The 27151-nt window shown below is 45.0% G+C and overlaps 1 protein-coding gene across 1 annotated transcript; it reads right to left on the bottom strand.

Moving 5' to 3' along the window:
• Positions 1-881: 881 nt before the first annotated feature.
• LOC143775073 (uncharacterized) lies at positions 882-10102 on the bottom strand. The gene is made up of 11 exons (XM_077262908.1): positions 10090-10102; positions 9126-9175; positions 7892-7954; positions 6880-6936; positions 6259-6303; positions 3147-3212; positions 2359-2409; positions 1763-1795; positions 1630-1662; positions 1461-1531; positions 882-966 (listed from the first exon to the last, which is right to left on the bottom strand). The coding sequence occupies exons 1-10, from the start codon at positions 10100-10102 to the stop codon at positions 1499-1501; spliced, it is 444 nt and encodes a 147-aa protein (XP_077119023.1). The 3' UTR covers positions 882-966; positions 1461-1498.
• Positions 10103-27151: the final 17049 nt, after the last annotated feature.

The following is a 27151-nucleotide window of genomic DNA, read 5'->3' as shown; positions in this document are numbered from 1 at the left end:
GTTATGCACTCGCAATCTATTGTACATATTTCTCACCAAGCTATTGTTAAGTAAAAAACGGTTTTTATTGTTGACTGGTGGTCTCCATTATTGAACCTCTGAACATCTGGTCCTGGCCAGTTGAAGTCACCTGCCTCATGCTGCCTGCAAGAGCCCCCCTAGATAAAGTTCATACAGACAGCTAGGAACCCTACCTTCAGGTCATGTGCTGGGGCGTGACAGACAAGTACCTGGCCCATGGCTACTTCCCTGCTCAACATTACAAGTCTGCAGCTGTCAGGACATGTTGGGAATTATGGTTCCTTTAGAGGAGAATATAGTGACTAGAATTTGAAAATTAATTTATTTAAATTACTTAGTAGGAAAGTCGAAATACACAGTTATTCTTAGCATTAGTATACTGGACAGCTCTTACCTTGGGCAGTTCCTGTCCTCTGAGCCCTCTTAGAAACTCTGTAGCTCTTACTTTGGACTAAGTGCCACCTTGAAGTAGTAGCTAGAAACTGCAAGATGAATGGTGGAGGGGCCATGCAATGTCATGGAAAAGGTGGGACCTGGGATGGGGATAAGTAGGTGGTCTAATGTTGCTCCTAGATGTCATCTCAGCCTATAACTGGGTACTTCAGTTAATAAAATACTAAATTTGTTATATACAGGCTGCAGATGCTGTACACTGCTTCAGTCTGTGTATAGTGCATCGGGTTATAGGGAGGTAAGTGGTTGGTTTGAGTCTATGTATGGCACATTGGCCCACCGGATGATTCATTTGTTTCCTTATAGGTCATTTGAAGCCTACATTTGACCCACAGGAGTTTCATATAGAAAAACAAACATTTTAATAATTTGTAAATGGTAGACTCAATGAATGCAAGTTTTTTTTTCACATAAATTTCAGCTTTATTATATTGTAATGGACAAACATGATCTTGAAGGTTGCAATGTAGATGGAATATGTCCGTGTGTTGTCTAAAATAAAGAAAATTGCCATATAGTCAGCAAGAACACAAGCACCACTCGAAAAACAGCACATTGCTAAATAGATTTGTGATGATTTAGTAAGCAGTATAGCTACACATGGAATTAACTGAGACTGGCAAACTATAGCACAGAGGACCCAATACATTAAGATGTTTGCTAAAAAAAATTCAATTGTCACAAAATTTTTGAGCAGTTTAAAGTTGTGCAAAAATGTTGTAATTATATGGATTTTAAAAACTACAGATGTCCGGGAGTGCACCATAGACATGAGATTATTTGAATATTGGTGTTATCTATTTCTATCTGAGTTCCTACTGTATTATATTTATCTCATGTTAGACATTTTTATTGTGCTGATATATTATCATGGTAAAAATACAGTTCTAGCTGTAGCATGAGCTAAATGTTTTCTACATGTCTCTAATAGTAATAGAATCATCAAAGTACTGTCCTAGTATGTACAGTAGTGTAGTATAACTTACTGTCATTGTCTTCTTAAGGATGTATTTGTCCAGTCTCCTCAAGGACGTACTTGCTGAACACCCAACTTATTCTACAATAAAAAAAAGAATTATATAGAATTAGGAACTTTTCCATATCTTTATTATTATTATTATTATTATTATTATTATTATTTAGATTAACATATACCACAACATGGTCGATGGTCTGACGGACTGATTCCTATAATAATAATAATTGAAAAATGTATGCATTAGAGAAGCAATACTGGAAATAAATTTTGTAATAAACTACACGTTATTTGACTGTAAAATCTACTCACCAGAATGCTTTTAAGTTTTGCTAAAAGGTTTTCCTAAAAAAAACAAAGAGGTTAAAATAAATTTATGTTTACATTCAATAAAACAAATTATAGGTGTTATGCAATGAAAGCAAGTTGCCCCCTATTACAATTTGGACACTTACTGAACAGTCAGTGTCCCACTGATGGGAACCGCACCACTCCACAGAATGAGAAATGTTTATCCCTGTTACAATATGGCAGATCAGATGGCTAACCACTTCTCCATTCATTTTCTATTGGGCTGCTAGAAAAAGCCAAGTGCAGCGCTTGACAACCCCATAAGGAGTGAATGAATTGCAAGTTGCACATATGCACTTCCGCTCTTTTATAATGGGGATAAGTGATCCCCGTTCTGCTGATTAGTGCAGTACCTAGCCGACAGACATCCACCGATCAAAAAATTATTACATATACCGTAGATAGTTGATACATTTTTTTCATTAGACAATTCCTTTAGTGAGTACTACCCTTATATATTATTTTTCCTCCTATCTTTACTGATTGTTTTGCAACAATAATATTAGTTGCAGCATCATGCATGTAAATATAATAACTTAATATTCTGCCTCACTTACCAGTGTGCCACAAGCAACTTCCATGAACCTGGCGGTAGCTGGAAGCCCATTCTACAAACAAAATAAGAAAAAATGAAATACTTATCTAAAAAAAATGTCCATACAAGTTATCTGCTCAATATTTCTCTTGACATACCATGACTCGCTTTTTTACGCCATTTTATAGCAAATCAAAAAAGTCACAAATATTTGCACAAGTTATTTTTGCACAAAAATGTCAGAATTTTTCCTACATAGCAGTATTGAAAAGTGCAGAAAAAAGTAAGTGTGGTTTAGGCTACATTCCCACATCAGTGGATGGATTCGACTGCTGTTCGTTTTCTTGTCAGACAGCACTTGGAACTATAGAGCAGATTGGATATGGGCACCCGTTCATTAAAATCACGGATCCTCATAAAAAGAGTTCAATAAAAATTGTTGAAAACTAAGTCACGGATCCTAGAGGGAGATCTGTGAAATTTAGATAATCTCCTATCTGATCATCAGGTGTGCCTTAAAAGTGGTGTGCGCATCCTTGCACGTTGTCACAAATCTTACTCTAGTCAAGGAGTTAGACAAGTGGGCATTACCATGCCACATCCTCCTTCCCTTCCAGTCCTAGTCTGACGCATTTTAGCCTAGTTGGCTGACATTTCTGTGGAAATAACAAAATTTGCAACATTTTTGTGCAAGCTTAAAAATTGCGTAAAATTGTTATGACTTTTCAAAGTGTTGTACTCTAGATTTCTGGTGTAAACACTTTGATGAATCAGGGCATAAATCTTTTGTTTCTACACTGATTTTCTTACCAGCACATCAAAAATGACCAGGGCGACCTTGTCAGCAACAATATCCACATTATCCAGAGTAGTCACCTGTAACATAAGTAAAAACAGTGTATCAGTTATGTGTATATGTTGCTGGCAAAATACGAATAATGCAGAGAATTGAATATGGCACTGCTAACCCAGTGGCTTTGTTGCCTGTCTCCTTCAATCTTTTTGTACAATTCTCATTATCCCACTTGTCAGTTAATGCCTACTATTTTGACCATTATGAGTTTTTCCCACCACTGATCTATCCTTTGTCGTCCTAATTTTCTTATTGTTTAGAATCTACTGGGAGTGGTAGTTTAGTAATTATACCATTCTATGTGAACAGTCTAACCATTATCCATGAGCAACTTCACTTCAAGGAGAGCATTTTTATGATCTCAAGAATGTGTATAAGTGAGAAAGATGAGATATGAACACCTATAAGATTGGAAAGTAAGGTTTATAATTGGATAGAGAACTGGCTCGAAGACCGCACCAAGAGAGTTGGAGTAAATGACTTCTACTCTGAATGGTCTCTAGTTGTAAGTGGTATACTCTAAGGTTTAGTATTGGGCCTGCTATTATTAAACTGATTTATTAATTATATAAAATACCTGATTAATAGTGGTGTTTCTAATTTTGCATATGACACCAAGCTATACAGTATAGCGTCAACCATGGAAGATGCTCATGAGTTACAGGCTGACTTGGATAAATGGAGTGTTTGTGCATTTGGATACTAATAATAAGCATGTATCATAAGCTCTATGGGGAGTAAATCTAGGAGAGTCACCGGTAGAGGAGGATCTAGGTGTAATTGTAGATCACAGTCTAAATAACAGCAATGTAAATCAGTGGCTTCTAAAGCCAGAAGGATATTTTCATGTAATAAAAAAGGTATGGACACACAGGACAGGGACGTAATAATATCACTTAATAAAGCTCTAGTGCAACCTCATTTAGAATCATACATCATACTACCTTGGAGTTAAAAAGATACAAAAAAGTGCCACAAAAATGATAAGGTGCATGGAGGATCTTAGTTATTACTCAAGTGGAAAAGAATTACAATTATTTACTTTTAAAAAGAGGACTCTAAAGGGGCACAAGATTAGCTGTACAAGTACATGAACGGCCAATTAACCAATTATAGTCAATGCTATTCCATGTAAAACCCCTGCAAAAAAGAGGGCACTCCCTATGCCTGGCGAAAAGAGTTTTAATCCCAAGAGATGACAAGAGTTGTTTACCGTGAGAACTAGTAATCTGTGGAACTGCCTTCATAAGGAGTTGGTCACATAAATGTGGATAGTTTCAAGAAGGACACAGATTGTCTTTATTAGATGACAATATATTAAATATTTATGTAAATGTATACAATTTTTGTTCTGATTATTACATCGTAACATAGTTTTTAAGGTTGAAGGAAAACTTTAAGTCCATCTAGTTCAACCCATTGCCTAACCTAACATGCCCTAACATGTTGATCCAGAGGAAGGCAAAAAAAATCCATGTGGCAAACACTAAGCTCCACATTGGGGAAAAAAATTCCTTCCCGACTCCACATACGGCAATCAGACTAGTTCCCTGGATCAACACCCTATCAAGGAATCTAGAATATATAACCTGTAACATTATACTTTTCCAGAAAGGCATCCAGTCCCCTCTTAAAATTAAGTAATGAATCACTCATTACAACATCATACGGCAGAGAGTTCCATAGTCTCACTGCTCTTACAGTAAAGAATCCGCGTCTATTATAATTAAACCTTCTTCCCTCCAGATGTAGAGGATGCCCCCTATTGATTCGTCAACTGACACTTGGGATCAGTAGATAAAAATCTGCTCTTTTAGAAAGATTGTATCATGCATTATGGTGTACTTATTTACACTGGCGGAAACAGACAGAAATGGGCCCTTATGCAAGAAGAATGTATGGGCCCTTTTTTTGTCCAATAGCTCATCATAATGCATCATTTCTCATGATTGGAGGTGAAAATGGACCCCCTTACCTCTTGGGCCTCTGTGCGGCTGCACAGGTTGCAGCAATGATATGTCCGCCTCTGCCCATTTCCTCTTACCTTTATCCTCTCCTACCCCTTGGCAGAATTTCATGCATGTGTGTCTTTTTTTTTAATTCTTACAATTAGAGAAATGCTAACATTGTAAAATTCTCATTCGCCAGGTTTGCCAAATGTTTTCAACAAATTTGATTTACTGTGAATACATTTCTCGCATAGCTCAATCCTAAAAACCACTAATTGCCCATGAAAGAAGTGTAAAACACAGGTCTCCTAGTTCTGCTTTGAACCCATTTTGAGCTCTTTAACACAAATACCTTCTTTATTAATATCCAAGTGACATCAACCCAACTTCCCTCCTTGTTTGCAGTATGTCTAGGTTAAAAATAATGCTGTTATTAAGGTGCTGTAGTGCAGTATATCACAGATCAATCATTTTACAGTCACACTGACTATGCAGGTCCTGCACCTCCTTTTCTCTTTGTTTGAATTATTATTCAAAGACTGAGACTTCCACTCCCATTTCAATGTTATTCAGTTCTGCAGTAGTACACCCATTGTGTAATGAGCTGTACGTGTATGTGTACAGTGTTTAGGCTGTAAAATCCTAAAATGTCTGCTGCCTGCCCAGCCCTCATATTTCATAGTTCCTATGATAGTTGCACCAACTGACTGTACTAGACCTAGTGATGTGATAGCCGCAAAGCATTTTAAGGAAGCACACATCACAATGCCTGATTTCCTAATCTTCAGCAATCTTCAGCAGTGTGTAAAATGGGGCCAGGCATTTTTTCTCTTTGCAAATTGAATCACAAAGAATACACTGAGACCTGCAAATTTCAGGAAATTCTACTCGCCTCTACTAACTTTGTAACTATATAACAATAGCTGAAAGACTTACTTTTATCTAATGCTAGTCTAAAAGCTGATGGTTTTTCTTCTAGATAGTGTTTTTTATGTAGATGAGAAAGTCTACACAAACATGACCAATAATAATAATTTTTTTCTTTCTATTTTACACTATTTGTCACTATCTCATGCAGAATTATGTACTACAAGATGACATTCAATCTTGCAATATTTACCACATGTGTGCCCAAAAGATCATCCATGGAACAGCCAACTTCGGTCTAAATTGAGAGAAGAAGACCTGTGGTCAGTACTTTATTATGATGCCTTATATTTTTTATTTACATTTAGTTTAAATTAAAATATATTATAATACATTATCTGGCAGGACTTCTCAGATTTGGGCCAGTTGCTAGATATGTTAATTTTTACCATATTATAAAATAAAGTTATAAAGTTATGAGAACAATGATTATTTTCTTTTTAAAATTTTTCTATTTTTTTGTAGACTCTTATAACCTAAGGGATTGTCTGACAAAAATCAGCTTTCACTTTAGTGAGAGAAGAGATTAAATAAGTGTTCAATTTCCCTGTAGCACTACCAGAGGAAAAAGTAGGTACTACACAGTTCTCAATCAAAGCAGTAAGCTGTTTTGGGATATACAGGACAGGAAAGGTCCTCCAGCGTTAGATAGACTTTTAAAACTACTCTCTACTTTGGTCTAAAGTTGAGGATAGTAAACAAGTGTCTTTCTATATAATTTAATGTTTTAATATGGTATGAAAATCAGTTTTCTAACTTAGACACACTCTTAAGATTTCAATATAAATAGTTCTTTAGTATTAAAGATACTTACCAGAACTACTTTCAACTCATCTAGGAAAGCGGAGTACAACAGCTGGTTCTGGGTCAGCTAAAAAAAGATATAAACATCATTACATGTAGATGAACAGTATCTGACTTCAATGTGTTAATTTCTGTCAGTAGTTGAAAGAGATTTTGGAACATCACTCAATTGACTAATAAATGCATTATTCACCAACCTCCACATGAAGTTGTAATAAAACATTTTATAATTATGCACATCTTAACTATTTCGATTGATGCAATGACTGACGGAGAATGGCATCTTATTCTCATTTTTATGAAATATTTTATATTGCTACATTCTCGAAAAGCAAATAGAGACTTCTATTAACAATATTTCATTTTTCGTGTATATGCAATATCTCTAGTGTCTAATGTATTTAAAATGCCACTGTCTAGTGCCAATGCTTTCATTCTAAATCTTTTAGCATCGCGGATCATTGACCAAATTATAATCGGTGAAATAATTTGACATGGTTGGGTTATAATTGCTGAAAAAACGCAGAAACTAATATTGCGACTACATGGTCTACATGGGTACACTGCTCTAGCATTTTATATTAAAAGTAAAACATTTGTATAACTTTATGTGTTTTAGTAGCATCAAGTCATGTCAAACATTATAAGCATATCTAGAGGCGCCCACTGGTAATGTTATCACAAATGTGTTGTTAAATCAAGGTCTCAACCTGGGTAAAATGGCCCACCAGAATACTAGTGGATCATTAGGTGGGCACAAGCTTTAACACAATAATGGTTCCAGATGAGGATCTGACTGAAAGCCAAATGACTGAAAGCCAAAGCCAAAAATCTGAAAGCCAAATTACTTTCCACTGTGGTAATTGTTTTAAGAGAAGAATGACAAACTAATTTATATTTTGCAATAATAGCAACAAGGTTTCCTATGTAACTGAACAATGGCATTCATATTTTTTATTTTCTACTGGTGTGTCCAGGCCACCACTCAACTTGACCCGAGCTTCTACAGAATAAAGTGTTACCTTTGCCTGCTGGTATTTGCAAAGAAGATTCCCAAGCTTCACAACAAGTGTAGGAGCCCCATTCTTAAAAAGAGAAAATATTGAGAGAAAATAGTCAGTAACTGGTCTCAGCACTCGGGGACCTCTACCCATCAATACTTCTAATATACACATAGAGTATCTCAATGACATGTTTCTGAGAATTGTAGCTCAGCTCCTGCTAAATAGAGTAGGGGTTGAATTACAGGTTTGTTTTAGCAGCCACTAAAAACAACTGATAGGTAGGGTGCTGGGTGTCAGATCCAACTGATTTATTATTGTTGACTAGTGTTGAGCGATACCGTCCGATACTTGAAAGTATCGGTATCGGAAAGTATCGGCCGATGCCGGCAAAGTATCGGATCTGATCCGATACCCGATACCAATACAAGTCAATGGGACTCAAGTATCGGAAGGTATCCCTGATGGTTCCCAGGGTCTGAAGGAGAGGAAACTCTCCTTCAGGCCCTGGGATCCATATTAATGTGTAAAATAAAGAATTAAAATAAAAAATATTGATATACTCACCTCTCCGACGCAGCCTGGACCTTACCGAGGGAACCGGCAGCGTTCTTTGCTTAAAATGAGCGCGTCCAGCACCTTCCATGACGTCACGGCTTCTGATTGGTCGCGTGCCGCTCATGTGACCGCCACGCGACCAATCAGAAGCCGTGACGTCATCCCTCAGGTCCTAAATTCCTAGAAGGGAATTAAGGACCTGAGGGATGACGTCGCGGCTTGTGATTGGTCGTGTGGCGGTCACATGAGCGGCACGCGACCAATCAGAAGCCGTGACATCATGGAAGGTGCTGAACGCGCTCATTTTAAACAAAGAAGGCTGCCGGTTACCAGCGGTGATGTCCAGGGGCCTCCGGACAGGTGAGTATATCAATATTTTTTATTTTAATTCTTTATTTTACACATTCATATGGATCCCAGGGCCTGAAGGAGAGTTTCCTCTCCTTCAGACCCTGGGAACCATACACTGGAAACTTCCGATTCCAATTCCCGATACCACAAAAGTATCGGATCTCGGTATCGGAATTCCGATACCGCAAGTATCGGCCGATACCAGATACTTGCGGTATCGGAATGCTCAACACTATTGTTGACTTACTATAAGTATTGGTCATCAATATGAAAAGAATGAAGCTGTGGACAATTTCTTTAGTTCAGTGTAATCATTAAATGCAATAATAATTATGGTCTCACGTACTTCCACGAGACTTGTGATGCAGTTTACTGGAGTAGTGGCAGAAGATGTATCTGAAATACAAACATTTAAAAAAAAAATCAGATAGGTTTAAATTGCTTAAATTGTCATTCAAAGAAAACTTGTTTGTGTCTGTAGTTACTTGTCCCGCATCCCACATGTCCTATTGCCTATTGTAAGAAAATTCCTCTGTTCTCTTTTCCCCTTACCCATTTTTGCCATGTCATAGGGCAGCACAGGATAGCTAATAAAAAAGATCTAAAATGTAAGGACCCCACTAAACAACATTTATTTGCTCAGTTTCTTGCACTCGTTCATAACATGAGTTTGAGAAACAAAATGGTCTAGGATAATGGGTAAGCCGTTTACACTCATATGGAATTAAGTTTTAGCTTTTTGTTTTATTTTTTTGTTTCATTATCAATAACATTTTTTTCCATGTCTTTTAAGATAGGCCACCAATATCTAATTAAGCAGAATGCCTGAATGTAAATGTTTTAGTGGTTTATTTAGTGCTGCTTCCTTTTCATAATTAATTAGGCACATTTGGTGATAATAACTTTAATGGGACTAAGCTAAAACAACCTGTGCCCATAAAAAAACAAACCAAGCTGATAGCCAAAACTAAAGGAAGCAGATCAGTATCCCAAACATTAAAGTTTAAAAGTATATTGAAATGTCACACGTATTATATTGCAATGTGCTATGGCAGGTGAAACACATAATATATAGACAATACCTAAAAAGCAGCCCAGAGCCACGAGAAGGAAGGCAGAGGCAATCTTCATGGTGATGCTTTAGGTTAGGAGCTTTGAACAAAACTATTCAAGATCAGAGTAAAACGCCATTGAACTATGTGATATTTATACATTATCTGTCTTTTATCTCACAAGGACATTTGTTATCTACATTAATTAGTGACCAAAAAAAAACGCATTTTGTTTACTGTTAAGTTTCCATTAATTACCTTGGAAAGTCATGTTGATTTATTTTCTGTTATCTACGTGTGTTGTTACTTTACCATACAACTGGTATTTCTTTGTAAATGGTTATGAATCAACATGCAACCAATCCATTCTAAATTATTATTAATGGACATGTGAACATGACCTAGGGCTGTGTTCACATGTCCAGTAATCATTATTGTGAAATGGATCCAACAGCAATCAGTTGCAGACCCAATTTTTTGGACCGTCTAAAAAAACTGTTTTCAACTGGATCCATTTATTTTAATATTGAAATAGTGAACTGTCAAGCAATCCTCTTTTTGAAACTGATCCAGTAAGCAAAAAAACGGATCAATTTCCAATGGAAGAAAAATGGATGGCTATTTAAAGGATCCATTTTCTATAGATTTCAATGTTAAAAAAATGGATCCAGTTTCAATTACTTTAATTAGTCAAACAAAAAAGTTTCCTGCCCAACATTTTTGTCCTGCTAAGAGAACGGATTGCTGCTTGATCCATTTCCAACTCATGGTTGCTTGACATGTGAACTTAAACATGTGACATGTGAACCTTTAACTAGATTCATGCTTTCCAAACCATGAGCAGCATGAATCAGAGCTTGGCTGTGCAAGTGAATCCTGGTAAGTCATTTTTTTGAAATACTGCAATATTTCAGTAAAACAGTTTGAAAAGATGGAGATGCCGACAAAGTCCTAAGCCAGACTAGTCATATATCTTCTTATGGTTCCCAGACAGATTCTCCCCACTCTGCTCTAGGTAATACACAAGCCTTTATTGTGTGTGTACATAAGAGAGACCTGTCAACCACTTGGAATGGGGCAAGGAGAAGTGAGCATCGGGGCACCTTGGACTAGTCACCTATCTCCTTATGGTCCCTAACCGACTTTTCAAACTATTTTTCCCCCATGAAAAATAATAACATCCTATACTCATCTCCAATGCTGGAGGTGTTTAACTAAAGTCCATGTTTTATTTTCTGAGGTTCACTTGACACTGTTATGTCATGTGAGCCCTGCAGCCAATAAGCAACCTCTAATTGGCCACATCACTCTCATTTCCTTTCAACGAGACTGACATCTGGAAGAAGTGAGAACTTCTGCTCTCTGAATTCCTCCAGATATCAGTTATGAATGAAGTGAGAGTAAAGAGGCACATGACAATTTTTGTTTTATTTTTTATTTTTTTATTATTTTCGTCCATTTATGATTTGATATGCACTTTTCACCTGAGCATATGCACTCTTCAATTTAGTATACTATATACAGGGTGGGCCATGTATATGGATACACCTAAATAAAATGGGAATGGTTGGTAATATCAACTGCCTGTTTATGGCACATTAGTATATGGGAGGGGAAAAACTTTTCAAGATGTTTGGTGACCATGGTGGCCATTTTGAAGTCAGTCATTTTGGATTCAACTTTATTTTTTCCAATGGGAAGAGGGTCATGTGACACATCAAACTTATTGAGAATTTCACAAGAAAAACAATAGTGTGCTTGGTTTTAATGTAACGTTATTATTTCATGAGTTATTTACAAGTTTCTCTTTGTTTACAGCTATTGACATGTCGCAGAGGTTAACAAGTGAGGAGCGGATAGAAATTGTGTTGATGTCTGGTGAACACAGTACCCGGGTCATTGCAGCAGATTTCAATGCAAGTCACCCTACGCAAGAAAACTGTCACCATTCCCATGTTATTTAGGTGTATCCATATAAATGGCCCACCCAAGAAAGTTTGCCTCATCACTGAACATAATGTGCTGTGTAAACTGAGGGTCCTGTTCCAATTTTTGTTTTGCCCATTCTGCAAATTCAGTGTGCCAATCTGGCATCAGTCGAACATCCCTTCAGCGGATATTAGCTACTCACAAATGGCACTCTTACAAAATCCAGATGCTGCAGCACCGTGTATTGCCCCCTATGACATCAATTACAGCTTGAAGTCTTTTGTGGTAGTTGTGGATTAGGTTCTTTATTTTCTCAGATGGTAAATCTGCCCCCTCTTCTTGGCAAAAAGCCTCCAGTTCCTGTAAATTCTTGGGCTGTCTAGCATTCACTGCGCGCTTGAGATCTCCCCAGAGTGGCTCAATGATATTGAGGTCAGGAGACTGAGATGGCCACTCCAGAACCTTTTCACTTCAGTACCCATAAAAAGATTATTATGCTACTCTGATGGTTATGTTATAAACAGCACATCATGAGCTCAAGTTCACTCTATATTTATGAGGAACAAACCCCTACTATTGGCATCATAATAATCTTTCCCTTTTAAATGATGTCTGCGGGGAGTTCTATGTGCCCTGTTCATGCTGGCACTGTAGTAGCCCAGTGGCTTGTCTTGAATGGCACACCGCCCTTTAGTGAAATGTACCATGCTGTATCAATACTATATATACAGTGGGGCAAAAAAGTATTTAGTCAGTCAGCAATAGTGCAAGTTCCACCACTTAAGAAGATGAGAGGCATCTGTAATTTACATCATAGGTAGACCTCAACTATGGGAGACAAACTGAGAAAAAAAAATCCAGAAAATCACATTGTCTGTTTTTTTAACATTTTATTTGCATATTATGGTGGAAAATAAGTATTTGGTCAGAAACAAACAATCAAGATTTCTGGCTCTCAAAGACCTGTAACTTCTTCTTTAAGAGTCTCCTCTTTCCTCCACTCATTACCTGTAGTAATGGCACCTGTTTAAACTTGTTATCAGTATAAAAAGACACCTGTGCACACCCTCAAACAGTCTGACTCCAAACTCCACTATGGTGAAGACCAAAGACCTGTCAAAGGACACCAGAAACAAAATTGTAGCCCTGCACCAGGCTGGGAAGACTGAATCAGCAATAGCCAACCAGCTTGGAGTGAAGAAATCAACAGTGGGAGCAATAATTAGAAAATGGAAGACATTCAAGACCACTGATAATCTCCCTCGATCTGGGGCTCCACGCAAAATCCCACCCCGTGGGGTCAGAATGATCACAAGAACGGTGAGCAAAAATCCCAGAACCACACGGGGGGACCTAGTGAATGAACTGCAGAGAGCTGGGACCAATGTAACAAGGCCTACCATAAGTAAAACACTACGCCACCATGGACTCAGATCCTGCAGTGCCAGACGTGTCCCACTGCTTAAGCCAGTACATGTCCGGGCCCATCTGAAGTTTGCTAGAGAGCATTTGGATGATCCAGAGGAGTTTTGGGAGAATGTCCTATGGTCTGATGAATAGTGTTGAGCGATACTTTCCGATATCGGAAAGTATCGGTATCGGAAAGTATCGGCCGATACCGTCAAAATATCGGATCTAATCCGATACCGATACCCGATCCCAATGCAAGTCAATGGGACGAAAATATCGGAATTAAAATAAACCCTTTCTTTCCTTGTAGGTTCATTCTACATGAAGGAAAACAACTAAGAATAATGTAGGATGTATTGGGGGACGTGGCGGAGACATTACAGGCACAGAGGTTTAGCCCAATGTAATAGAATAGCAGGATTTTGGTTTTTTTTATGACGTTCGGCGTTAGAAAGATTTTGACTATGTTAATTTTTTTTTTATTTTGTCAGATATTGATGTTTCACTACTTCCACGCCCTTCACCTTCTTTTTTACTTCTCCCACACTTTCTTCTTCATTATCCTCATCATCAGCTTCTTTGACATCAACTTCTTCACCTTATTCATCTTCTTCTTCATCTTCTACCTATTATTTTTTTTGTTACATACATTGTTCATATTCTTTTTATTTTACTATTATCTTCTTCATATTCAACTTCTTCGTCATATTCTTATTTGTGACAGGCATTCCCGTAGTTGTTATCTATAAAAGTTTGAAGATTACACCTTCCGTTCTGCCTGTCACAAAACAGTTACATTTGTCCGCATTCAGTTTGGCCTGCAGCATCAGGCTTTATCCAGGGGCACCACGAGGAGGAACGGACTCACCCCCATACACTGCTTAGTCTTCTTCTGCTTATAATTTAGATAATATTTTTTGCTCTGATATTTAGTCTTATGCTTAATGTTCTTCTGCTCTTTGTTCTGCAGCCTCTTGTTCTTCTGCTTCTCGGTCTTCCAGGTCGTCGTCGTCTCCAGGGTCGTCGTCTCCGGGGTCGTCGTCATCGGGGTGGTCTTCAGGGTCGTCGTCTCTGGGGTCGTCGTCATCGGGGTGGTCTTCAGGGTCATCGTCTCCAGGGTCGTCGTCATCACGGTGGTTGTCGTCTCTGGTGTCGTCGTCATCTTAGGGGTGGTCTTCCGGGTCATCGTGATTAGTCTCTTGAACTTGGAAATGTAGCAGAAGGTACAAGAAGGCTGAGAAAATGCCGAGAACCAGCTGATGGAACTGGAACTCGGATGGCTACCCGAAGGTCCAAGAGCCAATGGAACTACCAAGGACCACCTGACGTTGGTGGAACTCGGATACCCAGAGGGAGGCACCTAAGCCAAAGGCTCTGCCCGGAACCAGCTGACGGTACTGGAACGAGGATGGGGAGCAGAAGGTACAAGAGCAAAAGACAGTGCCGAGAACCAGCTGACGGTGCTGGAACCCGGATGGGTAGCCGAAGGTCCAAGAGCCAATGGAACTACCGAGGACCAGCTGACGTTACTGGAACCTGGGTACTAAACAGGAGGTACCCGTGCCTGAAAGCACTACCAAGGACCACCTGACGTTGGTGGAACTCGGATACCCAGAGGGAGGCACCTAAGCCAAAGGCTCTGCCCGGAACCAGCTGACGGTACTGGAACCAGGATGGGGAGCAGAAGGTACAAGAGCAAGTGTCTGCGTGGCTTTTGCAGGACACGATGCCGGCTGCACAGCAGGGGAACAGCTGGCGGTGCTGAACCCCACTGACACATTGGCTGGTGTTTTTCTCTGTGCAGCTAGCAGTACCGGGCCCCAACTGGCGGTGTTGGAGCCCGGGGTCAGCAGGAGGAGGAGATGGAGCAGAGTGTAGGCCGAAGCCTGCACTGGCGGCAGCTTTGGGTCTGTTGTGCCTGCGTGGCTGTTGCAGGACACGTTGCCGGCTGCACAGCAGGGGAACAGCTGGCGGTGCTGAACCCCACTGACACATTGGCTGGTGTTTGGCTCTGTGCAGCTAGCAGTACCGGGCCCCAACTGGCGGTGTTGGAGCCCGGGCTCTGCAGGGGGAGCAGAGTGTAGGCCGAAGCCTACTTGAACCAATTTCAATGTAACCTTTAACCCCCCCTCAGGGGTTACAAAGTAGAAGAGCCACAGCTTATGCAGCAGTAGTGCTGCACAAGTCAAAGGTTGCTCTTTTAATTTTGCTCCTTGCACACGCTGAATGAAACACGTATAACATTTAGCCCTTTATACAGTCAAACTGTGTTGGAGGCGCGAGTTCCCTTTGTAATGAGACGCAGCACAGATGTCAAGAATCCCACCTTGGTGCTGGGTGCAGCCTCCTGAGCGTTGTTATTTGCTGTACAGGAGTCTGCGCTGTCGTGTTATCCCCTGGACTAGCGCTGTTAGCGCTGCCCATCTTCTGACCTCATTTAATGTCGGCCGCTGCGGTTCGCGATGACCATGAATCCCAGCCCCGCGGTGTCTTAACATTGTTAAAACACTGCGGGGCTGTGATTCATGGCCTGGCGCAGCACATATGTTCGCCTCTCGCACTCGGGTCCTTACACCCGCTGCAGACTGTGCGGCGTCAGCTGATCCCTTATCGCATGCCACGGCCATGAAGCCGCACAGTCCGAAGAAGGCGGAAGGAGATGAGGGACAGGCGAAGAAATGCACCGTTCATGCCCATCAATCACACCCTCGCAGTCCCAATAAATAAGACACCGAGGGGCGTTGTGTGGGTCAGGGCGGCCGCAGAGGCGCAGGCAGCCAAACAATGATGCCAGAAGACGGGCAGCGCTACCAAGGGGGTTGCAGCGTGTCATTACAAAGGAAAGTCACACCTCCGGGACGGTTAAATGGTCACGCAGAGGACACATTTTAGACGTGTTTTCAGTTCCACATGTGCGAGGAGAATACGTTTATGAGCCACCTTGCACACATGCAGCATTACCGCTGTACAAGGTGGCCTTAAAAACGTACAAACGCCTGGGGGAGGGGGGACAGGTTCCCTTCAATTTCAGTTCTTGTGTCTGCATGGCTTTTGCAGGACACGATGCCGGCTGCACAGCAGGGGAACAGCTGGCGGTGCTGAACCCCACTGACACATTGGCTGGTGTTTTTCTCTGTGCAGCTAGCAGTACCGGGCCCCAACTGGTGGTGTTAGAGCCCGGGGTCAGCAGGAGGAGGAGATGGAGCAGAGTGTAGGCCGAAGCCTGCACTGGCGGCAGCTTTGGGTCTGTTGTGCCTGCGTGGCTGTTGCAGGACACGTTGCCGGCTGCACAGCAGGGGAACAGCTGGCGGTGCTGAACCCCACTGACACATTGGCTGGTGTTTGGCTCTGTGCAGCTAGCAGTACCGGGCCCCAACTGGCGGTGTTGGAGCCCGGGCTCTGCAGGGGGAGCAGAGTGTAGGCCGAAGCCTACTTGAACCAATTTCAAAGGTAACCTTTAACCCCCCCTCAGGGGTTACAAAGTAGAAGAGCCACAGCTTATGCAGCAGTAGTGCTGCACAAGTCAAAGGTTGCTCTTTTAATTTTGCTCCTTGCACACGCTGAATGAAACACGTATAACATTTAGCCCTTTATACAGTCAAACTGTGTTGGAGGCGCGAGTTCCCTTTGTAATGAGACGCAGCACAGATGTCAAGAATCCCACCTTGGTGCTGGGTGCAGCCTCCTGAGCGTTGTTATTTGCTGTACAGGAGTCTGCGCTGTCGTGTTATCCCCTGGCCTAGCGCTGTTAGCGCTGCCCATCTTCTGACCTCATTTAATGTTGGCCGCTGCGGTTCGCGATGACCATGAATCCCAGCCCCGCGGTGTCTTAACATTGTTAAAACACTGCGGGGCTGTGATTCATGGCCTGGCGCAGCACATATGTTCGCCTCTCGCACTCGGGTCCTTACACCCGCTGCAGACTGTGCGGCGTCAGCTGATCCCTTATCGCATGCCACGGCCATGAAGCCGCACAGTCCGAAGAAGGCGGAAGGAGATGAGGGACAGGCGAAGAAATGCACCGTTCATGCCCATCAATCACACCCTCGCAGTCCCAATAAATAAGACACCGAGGGGCGTTGTGTGGGTCAGGGCGGCCGCAGAGGTGCAGGCAGCCAAACAATGATGCCAGAGGACGGGCAGCGCTACCAAGGGGGTTGCAGCGTGTCATTACAAAGGAAAGTCACACCTCCGGGACGGTTAAATGGTCACGCAGAGGACACATTTTAGACGTGTTTTCAGTTCCACATGTGCGAGGAGAATACGTTTATGAGCCACCTTGCACACATGCAGCATTACCGCTGTACAAGGTGGCCTTAAAAACGTACAAACGCCTGGGGGAGGGGGGACAGGTTCCCTTCAATTTCAGTTCTTGTGTCTGCGTGGCTTTTGCAGGACACGATGCCGGCTGCACAGCAGGGGAACAGCTGGCGGTGCTGAACCCCACTGACACATTGGCTGGTGTTTTTCTCTGTGCAGCTAGCAGTACCGGGCCCCAACTGGCGGTGTTAGAGCCCGGGGTCAGCAGGAGGAGGAGATGGAGCAGAGTGTAGGCCGAAGCCTGCACTGGCGGCAGCTTTGGGTCTGTTGTGCCTGCGTGGCTGTTGCAGGACACGTTGCCGGCTGCACAGCAGGGGAAAAGCTGGCGGTGCTGAACCCCACTGACACATTGGCTGGTGTTTTTCTCTGTGCAGCTGGCAGTACCGGGCCCCAACTGGCGGTGTTAGAGCCCGGGGTCAGCAGGAGGAGGAGATGGAGCAGAGTGTAGGCCGAAGCCTGCACTGGCGGCAGCTTTGGGTCTGTTGTGCCTGCGTGGCTGTTGCAGGACACGTTGCCGGCTGCACAGCAGGGGAACAGCTGGCGGTGCTGAACCCCACTGACACATTGGCTGGTGTTTGGCTCTGTGCAGCTAGCAGTACCGGGCCCCAACTGGCGGTGTTAGAGCCCAGGGTCAGCAGGAGGAGGAGAGGGAGCAGAGTGTAGGCCGAAGCCTGCACTGGAGCAAGTTGAAAGGGAAACTTTAACCCCCCCCCCCAGGCGTTTGTAGCTGAAAGAGCCATCGTGTACAGCACTAATGCTGGAACAGGTAAACTTAGCTCTTTTAATTATGGTCCTTGCACATGCTGAACCTAACACTTATAAAAAGTGTCCCCTCCTACCGTGATACCGTCCGGTAGGTGGAACTTTCCTTTGTGATGTGACGCAGCACAGCCGTCATTCTTACCCCCTTGGCGCCGTGCGCCGCCTCCTCAGCGTTGTTTGAATCAGTCCCGGAGCCTGCGCTGTTAGGTTAGCCCTTGGCCATGCACACATTTTGCGCTGCCCATCTTCTGACATCATTTGGTGTCAGGCTGGCTGCGCCTGTGCGGCCGCGCTGGCCGAGAGCCCGCCTCGTACTGTCTTCTGATTTAATCCCACTGGGGGCCTGAGATCCATGGACATGCGCAGTGCATATCTGAACCTCCACCTCTCACTCATCTCCCTACGGCTTCTTCTGACTGTGCGGTGTCACGGCCGTGGCATGCTATTAGGGACCAGCTGACACCGCACAGTTTGAAGAAGCCGTAGGGAGATGAGTGAGAGGTGGAGGTTCAGATATGCACTGCGCATGTCCATGGATCTCAGGCCCCCAGTGGGATTAAATCAGAAGACAGTACGAGGCGGGCTCTCGGCCAGCGCGGCCGCACAGGCGCAGCCAGCCTGACACCAAATGATGTCAGAAGACGGGCAGCGCAAAATGTGTGCATGGCCAAGGGCTAACCTAACAGCGCAGGCTCCGGGACTGATTCAAACAACGCTGAGGAGGCGGCGCACGGCGCCAAGGGGGCAAGAATGACGGCTGTGCTGCGTCACATCACAAAGGAAAGTTCCACCTACCGGACGGTATCACGGTAGGAGGGGACACTTTTCATAAGTGTTAGGATCAGCATGTGCAAGGAGCACCACGAAAAGAGGCACTTTTTACCTTTGCATCATTACTGCTGCACAAGGTGGCTCCTTCAGTAACAAACGCCTGGGGGGGGGGACAGGTTCCCTTAAATTTAACTTGTTGTGCCTGCGTGGCGGTCGCAGTACACGTTGCCGGCTGCACAGCAGGGGAACAGCTGGCGGTGCTGAACCCCACTAACACATTGGCGAGGTGTTTGGCTCTGTGCGGACAGCACTTCTGGACGGCAACTGGCGGTGTTGGAGCCCAGGGACAGGTAGAGGAGGAGGAGGTAGGAGGAGGTAGGAGGGATTGCCACACACACAGCAGGGGAACAGCTGACGTTACTGAACCCCAATAACAGAGGAGCGACTGTTGGGACTGTGCGGACAGCACTTCTGGACGGCAACTAGCGGTGTTGGAGCCCAGGGACAGGTGGAAAAGCAGAGGAACACAATGTAGGCCGAAGCCTGAGAAAGTCGAAAGGGAACCTTTAACCCCCCCCCCCCAAGGCGTTTGTAGCTGAAAGAGCCAGCTTGTGCAGCACAAAAGATGCAAAAGGAAAAGGTGGCTCTTTTCATCACGCTCCTTGCAAACACAGAACTAAACACTTATAAAATGTGTCCCCTGAAACCGTGAAACCGTCCCGGAGGTGGGACTTTCCTTCGTAATATGACGCAGCACAGCCGTCATTCCTACCCCCCCGGCGCCGCGCCCCGGCTCCTCAGCGTTGTTTGATTCCGTCCCGGAGCCTGCGCTGTTATGTTATCCCGTGGCCAGGCACACTTAGCGCTGCCCATCTTCTGACATCATTTGGTGTCAGGCTGGCTGCGCCTGTGCGGCCGCGCTGGCCTAGAGCCCGCCTCGCAGTGTCTTCTGATTTAATCCCACTGGGGCCCTGGGATCCATGGCCATGCGCAGTGCATATCCTCGCCTCTCACTCCCCTCCCTACGGCTTCTTAAGACTGTGCGGTGTCACGGCCGTGGCATGCTGTTAGGGACCAGCTGACACCGAACAGTCTGAAGAAGCCATAGGGAGATGAGTGAGAGGTGGAGGTTCAGATATGCACTGCGCATGTCCATGGATCCTAGGCCCCCAGTGGGATTAAATCAGAAGACACTGCGAGGCGGGCTCTCGGCCAGCGCGGCCACACAGGCGCAGCCATCCTGACACCAAATGATGCCAGAAGACGGGCAGCGCTAAGTGTGCCTGGCCACGGGATAACATAACAGCGCAGGCTCCGGGACGGAATCAAACAACGCTGAGGAGCCGGGGCGCGGCGCCGGGGGGGTAGGAATAATGGCTGTGCTGCGTCATATTACGAAGGAAAGTCCCACCTCCGGGACGGTTTTACGGTATCAGTGGACACATTTTATAAGTGTTAAGTTCTGCGTGTGCAAGGAGCTAAAACAAAATAGCTACCTTTTCCTTGTGCAGCATTACTGCTGCACAAGGTGGCTCTTTCAGTAACAAACGCCTTGGGGGGGGGGACAGATTCCCTTACATTTCAGTTGTTGTGTCAGCGTGGCGGTCGCATGACACATTGCCGGCTACACAGCTGGGGATCAGCTGACGTTACTGAAACCCAATAACACTGGGTCGTATGTTTTGACTGTGCAGACGGCACTTCTGAGCCTCAACTGGCGGTGTTGGAGCCCAGGAATTTAAGTTCAGGTGGTAGAAAGATGAACACAACAGGAGACCTGGATAACGTATACAGTGACCTAATTATTTAATCAGGAGGAGGAGTGGCAAATTCCTGCGAGATCCAGGCCTTGTTCATTTTCAGGAAAGTAAGCCGGTCAACGTTATCGGAGGATAGTCGCATGCGACGGTCATTTAGTACACCACCTGCAGCACTAAAGACGCGTTCCGATAATACACTGGCCGCAGGGCAAGACAGCACCTCCAATGCATACTGGCTTAGCTCTGGCCATGTATCCAGCTTTGAGACCCAAAACTTGAAAGGGGAAGAGCCGTCTGGGAGTACAGCAAGAGGGCAAGACATGTAGTCTGTCACCATCTGACGGAACCGTTGCCTCCTGCTGACTGGAGCCGTCTGTGATGGTGTAGACTTTTGTGGGGGGCACAGAAAACTGTGCCACAGTTGGGCCATACTGGTCTTGCCTTGGGCAGAGGCACTGCTTCTGCTCCCTCTTTGTGCAGAGCCTCCACCACTGCCTGGACGCACTGAGCTGCTTTGGAATGCACTAGCAGCACTTCTCTCAGTTGGAATGGAGAAGATGATGGAATTGACCAGTGTGTCTTGGTACTCCTGCATTTTTCGCTCCCAGTTCAACGGTGTGATGAGGCTTTCTACGTTGTCCCGGTAGCGAGGATCGAGGAGGGTGAACACCCAATAATCAGACATGTTGAGAATGTGGGCGATGCAGCGGTCGTTTCTCAGGCACTGCAGCATGTAATCCACCATGTGCTGCAGACTGCCAACTGCCCAAGAAACGCTGTCCCCTGCTGGAGGCGTGATCTCTGCCTGCTCGTCATCACCCCACCCTCGCTGTACACACTGAGTACTGGACAATTCGGTAACTCCCTCCTCTGGACGGATGTCTTCCTCCTCCATTGACTCCTCCTCATCCTCCTCACAAACTGTCCCCTGCCTACGCGTTTGTGAGGAACCACGTGGCGCTGACTGTCCAGAAGATGATGGAAATGGTGAATCCTCATCCTCCACCTCTTCCACAACATCATCCCTTAGCGCTTGCAGTGATTTTTCAAGCAGGCAGATAAGGGGGACAGTCATGCTGACTAGTGCATCATCTGCACTCGCCATCCGCGTGGAATAATCAAAGGGACGCAAAACCTGGCAGACGTCATTCATAGTGGCCCACTCTGTGGTTGTGAAGTCTGTACGGCGCTGAGTGCGACTTCTTTGCGCCTGAAGCAGCTGGTACTCCATTACAGCTTGCTGCTGCTCACACAACCGCTCCAACATATGTAACGTGGAATTCCACCTGGTAGGTAGGTCACATATGATGCGATGTTCCGGCAGGCGGTGTCGGCGCTGCAGAGCCGCAATGCGCGCTTTTGCCGTGCTGGATCGCCGCAAGTGAGCACACTCTAGGCGGACCTTGTGCAGCAGTGCATCAAGATCTGGATAGTCCCTCAAAAAGCTCTGCACGACCAAATTGAGCACATGTGCCAGACATGGGATGTGAGTGAGGTTGCCGAGGCCCAGAGCTGCCACCAGATTTCGGCCATTATCACACACTACCATGCCTGGCTGGAGATTCGCTGGCACAAACCACACATCGCTCTCCTGCTTGATGGCATTCCAGAGCTCCTGCGCTGTGTGGCTACGATTCCCCAAAAAAATTAATTTCAAGACGGCCTGTTGACGTTTGGCCACGGCTGTGCTCATGTCGGTCGTAACAGGTACACGTTCATCACGGGTCCATGTGGAGGTGGACTGTGACGGCTCCTGCAGCGATGATTCTGAGGAACTGGTGTAAGAGGAGGAGTCAATGCGTACAGAATGGATTCCTGCAATCCTTGGAGTGGGCAGGACACGTCCTGCGCCACTCGCACGGTCTGTACCCGGCTCAACGACATTAACCCAATGGGCAGTGAGGGAAAGGTATCGCCCCTGTCCATGTTGACTGGTCCACGCATCGGTGGTGAGGTGGACCTTGCTACTGACGGCGTTCAGTAGCGCGTGTTTTATGTGTCCCTCCACATGCTTGTGCAGGGCAGGGACGGCTTGCCTGCTGAAGTAAAAGCGGCTGGGCACATTGTACTGTGGGACTGCTAATGACATCAAGTCACGGAAGCTGTCAGTCTCCACCAGCCTGAATGACAGCATTTCCAGTGACAGAAGTTTGGCAATGCCTGCAGTCAGAGCCTGTGCTCGTGGGTGGTTTGACGAGAAAGGCCGCCTTTTCTCCCATGCCTGTACTACCGATGGCTGTAGACTGGGCTGGGAGTGTGTGGATGACTGGGAAAGTGGTGCTGCGGGTGGAATTACAGCGGGTCTCTGGACAACAGGGCCAGAGGTTCTTCCACAGCGATCCTGGGAGGAAGCCGAACCAGCTGCGTGTGAGCTGGAGGAAGAGGCAACACGAGCTGAAGAGGTGGTAGCTGCCGCTGTTGGTTGGCCTAGCTCTTCAGTGTGTTTTTCTATCAACGCCGGGTGCCTGGTGCGCACATGTTTCCACATGTTGGAGGTATTGAGGCTGCTGACATTTCGACCTCTTTTTACTTTGTGATGACACACCTTGCATTTGACATAGCAAATGTCATCTGCAACTGTGTCAAAAAAGGCCCAGGCACTGCAAGTCTTGGGAGCGCCCTTTTTGGCTTTTGGAAGAGACATGCTCCTAACGGGTGCCAAAGCGGAGGCTGCAGGATCCGCAGTCTTCCCCCTCCCTCTCCCTCTTTGGGCCGTACGGGGAATCTCTTCCTCAGAGCTGCTCCCACCACCTTCCTGTCCCTCACGCCAAGATGGGTCAAGGACCTCATCATCTACACTACCCTCTGCCCCCAACTGCTCCTCCTGGGTAGTCTCAGCAGCAGAGCACGCACCAGTAAGTGGCACCTGAGTGTCATCATCAGCTGATGCGGCCTGCGATGTGGTGACCGGAGCCACTGGCCCACCCGCCTCTTCAGAGGAAGAGAGAAAAAGCTGTTGGGCATCACTGCACCCTGCCTCTTCTTCCATTTCTCCAATGCTGCTTGGCTGGCCCCCTGTTTCCAAGCCAAGAGATTCAGAGAACAGAAGTAGAGACGGCTCCTGTCCTGGGCTCTCTGTCTGCCTGGGCAATTTGGCAGGTGGTGAAGAGACAGATGGCTGCTCTCCAGTGCTCTGTGTCTGAGAGGATGTGGCACTAATTGAAGTTGATGCATTAGCTGCCATCCATCCGACAACGGCTTCAATTTGGTCTTCACGCAGCAGTGGTGTAGGGCGCTCTGACACAAAGCTGCGCATGAACGACTGTTGCCTGGTGAATGTGGGTGCTGATGAGTCACCGGTGCCCGCAGCAGGCACAGAATCCCCACGTCCCCTCCCTGCTCCGCGCCCACGCCCACGCCCACGTGCCTTACTCACTGCCTTCTTCATCTTGGTTGACTGATAAAGATAAGCAGAAAAGTACTAACGGCTTTGTGTGCTTATTCCTGAGCAACTCCTCCTAACAGGTATAAGAAACACTAATTTTCTAAAGTGTGGACTAGACTTTAATATGAGCTAATGTGGCCTACACAAATGTAAAGTGGTGTAACTGGTGTGTTTGGTGAACTTTATTATTTATTTATTTTTTGGGGGCTGAACTGACAACGGATAGAGCTGCAGTCACACGGAGACCGTGCAGACAGACGTAAACGGCGCTGCAAGGCCCAAAAACCCTCCTCTACGTTATCCTATGTAGTGTTTTTCCACAAGTTAGCTGGAGACGGGTGGAAAGACACTAATAGGAATTTTTTAAAAAAATGTGCAGCAGCCTGCACTACTTAAAACAAAATGAAAATTGATTTGGCGGTATGACGCAGTGAACAACCCTGAGCTGGAGACAACCAGGCTACGGCTGCTCACAGACTACAGGGCGAGCTGCAGTCACACGGAGACCGTGCAGACAGCCGTAAACGGCGCTGCAAGGCCCAAAAACCCTCCTCTACGTTATCCTATGTAGTGTTTTTCCACAAATTAGCTGGAGACGGGTGGAAAGACACTAATAGGAATTTTTTGAAAAAATGTGCAGCAGCCTGCACTACTTAAAACAAAATGAAAATTGATTTGGCGGTATGACGCAGTGAACAACCCTGAGCTGGAGACAACCAGGCTACGGCTGCTCACAGACTACAGGGCGAGCTGCAGTCACACGGAGACCGTGCAGACAGCCGTAAACGGCGCTGCAAGGCCCAAAAACCCTCCTCTACGTTATCCTATGTAGTGTTTTTCCACAAATTAGCTGGAGACGGGTGGAAAGACACTAATAGGATTTTTTTGAATAAATTAGCAGCAGACTACACTACTTGAAAAAAAAAAAAAAAAGAACAGTATGAGGCAATGAACCACCCTCCCTGAACTGAATACAACCAGCTATGGATGGCCTATGTGGCTGCACTCAGACTAGAGAGTGGGCTGCACTCACACACACACACACACAGACCTTGCAGATCGCTGTGAAAACAGCGCTACAAGGCAAAAGCTAGGTGAATAATAGGTGAACACAGCGGTTGCTAAATTAGCCTTTGGAAAGCACAAAGAAGCAAATCGCTATCTCTAAACTGTCCCTCAGTCAGCAAACAGCGTCCTGTCACTAACTGAATTCACAGCAGAGTGATCGCAAAATGGCGCCAGCGACTTTTAAACTGCATCATGACATCATTTCAGCAGCCAATCACAGCCTTGCCAGTAGTTTCATGCCCTCCATGCTAAACAAGATGTGCCCACACTTGGAATCATTCTCATTGGCTGAATTTCTGCATTTTGAATCTTGGAACTTCCGATTCCGGTATCCGATACGCGGCAAGTATCGGAATCCCGGTATCGGAATTCCGATACCGCAAGTATCGGCCGATACCCGATACTTGCGGTATCGGAATGCTCAACACTACTGATGAAACCAAACTGGAACTGTTTGGTAGAAACACAACTTGTCGTGTTTGGAGGAAAAAGAATACTGAGTTGCATCCATCAAACACCATACCTACTATAAAGCATGGTGGTGGAAACATCATGCTTTGGGGCTGTTTCTCTGCAAAGGGGCCAGGACGACTGATCCGGGTACATGAAAGAATGAATGGGGCAATGTATCGTGAGATTTTGAGTGCAAACCTCCTTCCATCAGCAAGGGCATTGAAGATGAAACGTGTCTGGGTCTTTCAACATGACAATGATCCAAAGCACACCGCCAGGGCAATGAAGGAGTGGCTTCGTAAGAAGCATTTCAAGGTCCTGGAGTGGCCTAGCCAGTCTCCAGATCTCAACCCTATAGAAAACCTTTGGAGGGAGTTGAAAGTCCGTGTTGCCAAGCGAAAAGCCAAAAACATCACTGCTCTAGAGGAGATCTGCATGGAGGAATGGGCCAACATACCAACAACAGTGTGTGGCAACCTTGTGAAGACTTACAGAAAACGTTTGACCTCTGTCATTGCCAACAAAGGATATATTACAAAGTATTGAGATGAAATTTTGTTTCTGACCAAATACTTATTTTCCACCATAATATGCAAATAAAATGATAAAAAAAACAGACAATGTGATTTTCTGGATTTTTTTTTCTCAGTTTGTCTCCCATAGTTGAGGTCTACCTATGATGTAAATTACAGACGCTCCTCATCTTTTTAAGTGGTGGAACTTGCACTATTGCTGACTGACTAAATACTTTTTTGCCCCACTGTATATATATATATATCTAATATATAAAGCTGAATGTGTGTGTGTGTGTATGTATGTATGTATGTATGTATGTCCGGGATTGGCATCTGAACCGTAGCAGCTACAGCCACAAAATTTTGCACAGTCACACGTCTGGACCCCGAGAGCGTCATAGGCTATGTTGTGAGGTGAAATTTTAACCCCGCGCTTTCCAATTCACCAAACAATTTTGCCCCTATCTACATAATGGGGAAAAAGTGAAAGGAAAAGTGTTGGAGGCGTCGCAGCTACAGGCACAAAATTTTGCACAGTCACACGTCTGGACCCTGAGAGCGTCAAAGCTATATTGTGAGGTGAAATTTTAACCCCGCGCTTTCCAAGTCACCAAACAATTTTGCCCCTATCTACATAATGGGGAAAAAATGAAAGGAAAAGTGTTGGAGGCAAATTAACAGCTGCCAGATGTGAACAAGGGGGACTTAAAGAATGACAGCGATGGCACCAAAGAGTATATACTGTACAGTTGCTAAGGTGGGGCCCCAACATGGGATAATCACACCACCACGGGGATATGAACACACACACAAAATGCGCCACACACTACCACGTGCTCGAACACATATACCACCCTCAGTGCACATTTCACCACACATACACCAACCTCGCCACATAAAAGTAGAAACACAAAAGTCGCCGCTCAAAACTCGCCACGCGCAAAACT

The sequence above is a fragment of the Ranitomeya variabilis genome, chromosome 5, assembly GCF_051348905.1.
Source record: "Ranitomeya variabilis isolate aRanVar5 chromosome 5, aRanVar5.hap1, whole genome shotgun sequence".
In the NCBI taxonomy this organism is placed as follows: Eukaryota; Metazoa; Chordata; class Amphibia; order Anura; family Dendrobatidae; genus Ranitomeya; species Ranitomeya variabilis.
Note: the sequence above shows the minus strand (reverse complement) of the source record. Positions and strands in the feature narration are given on the sequence as shown.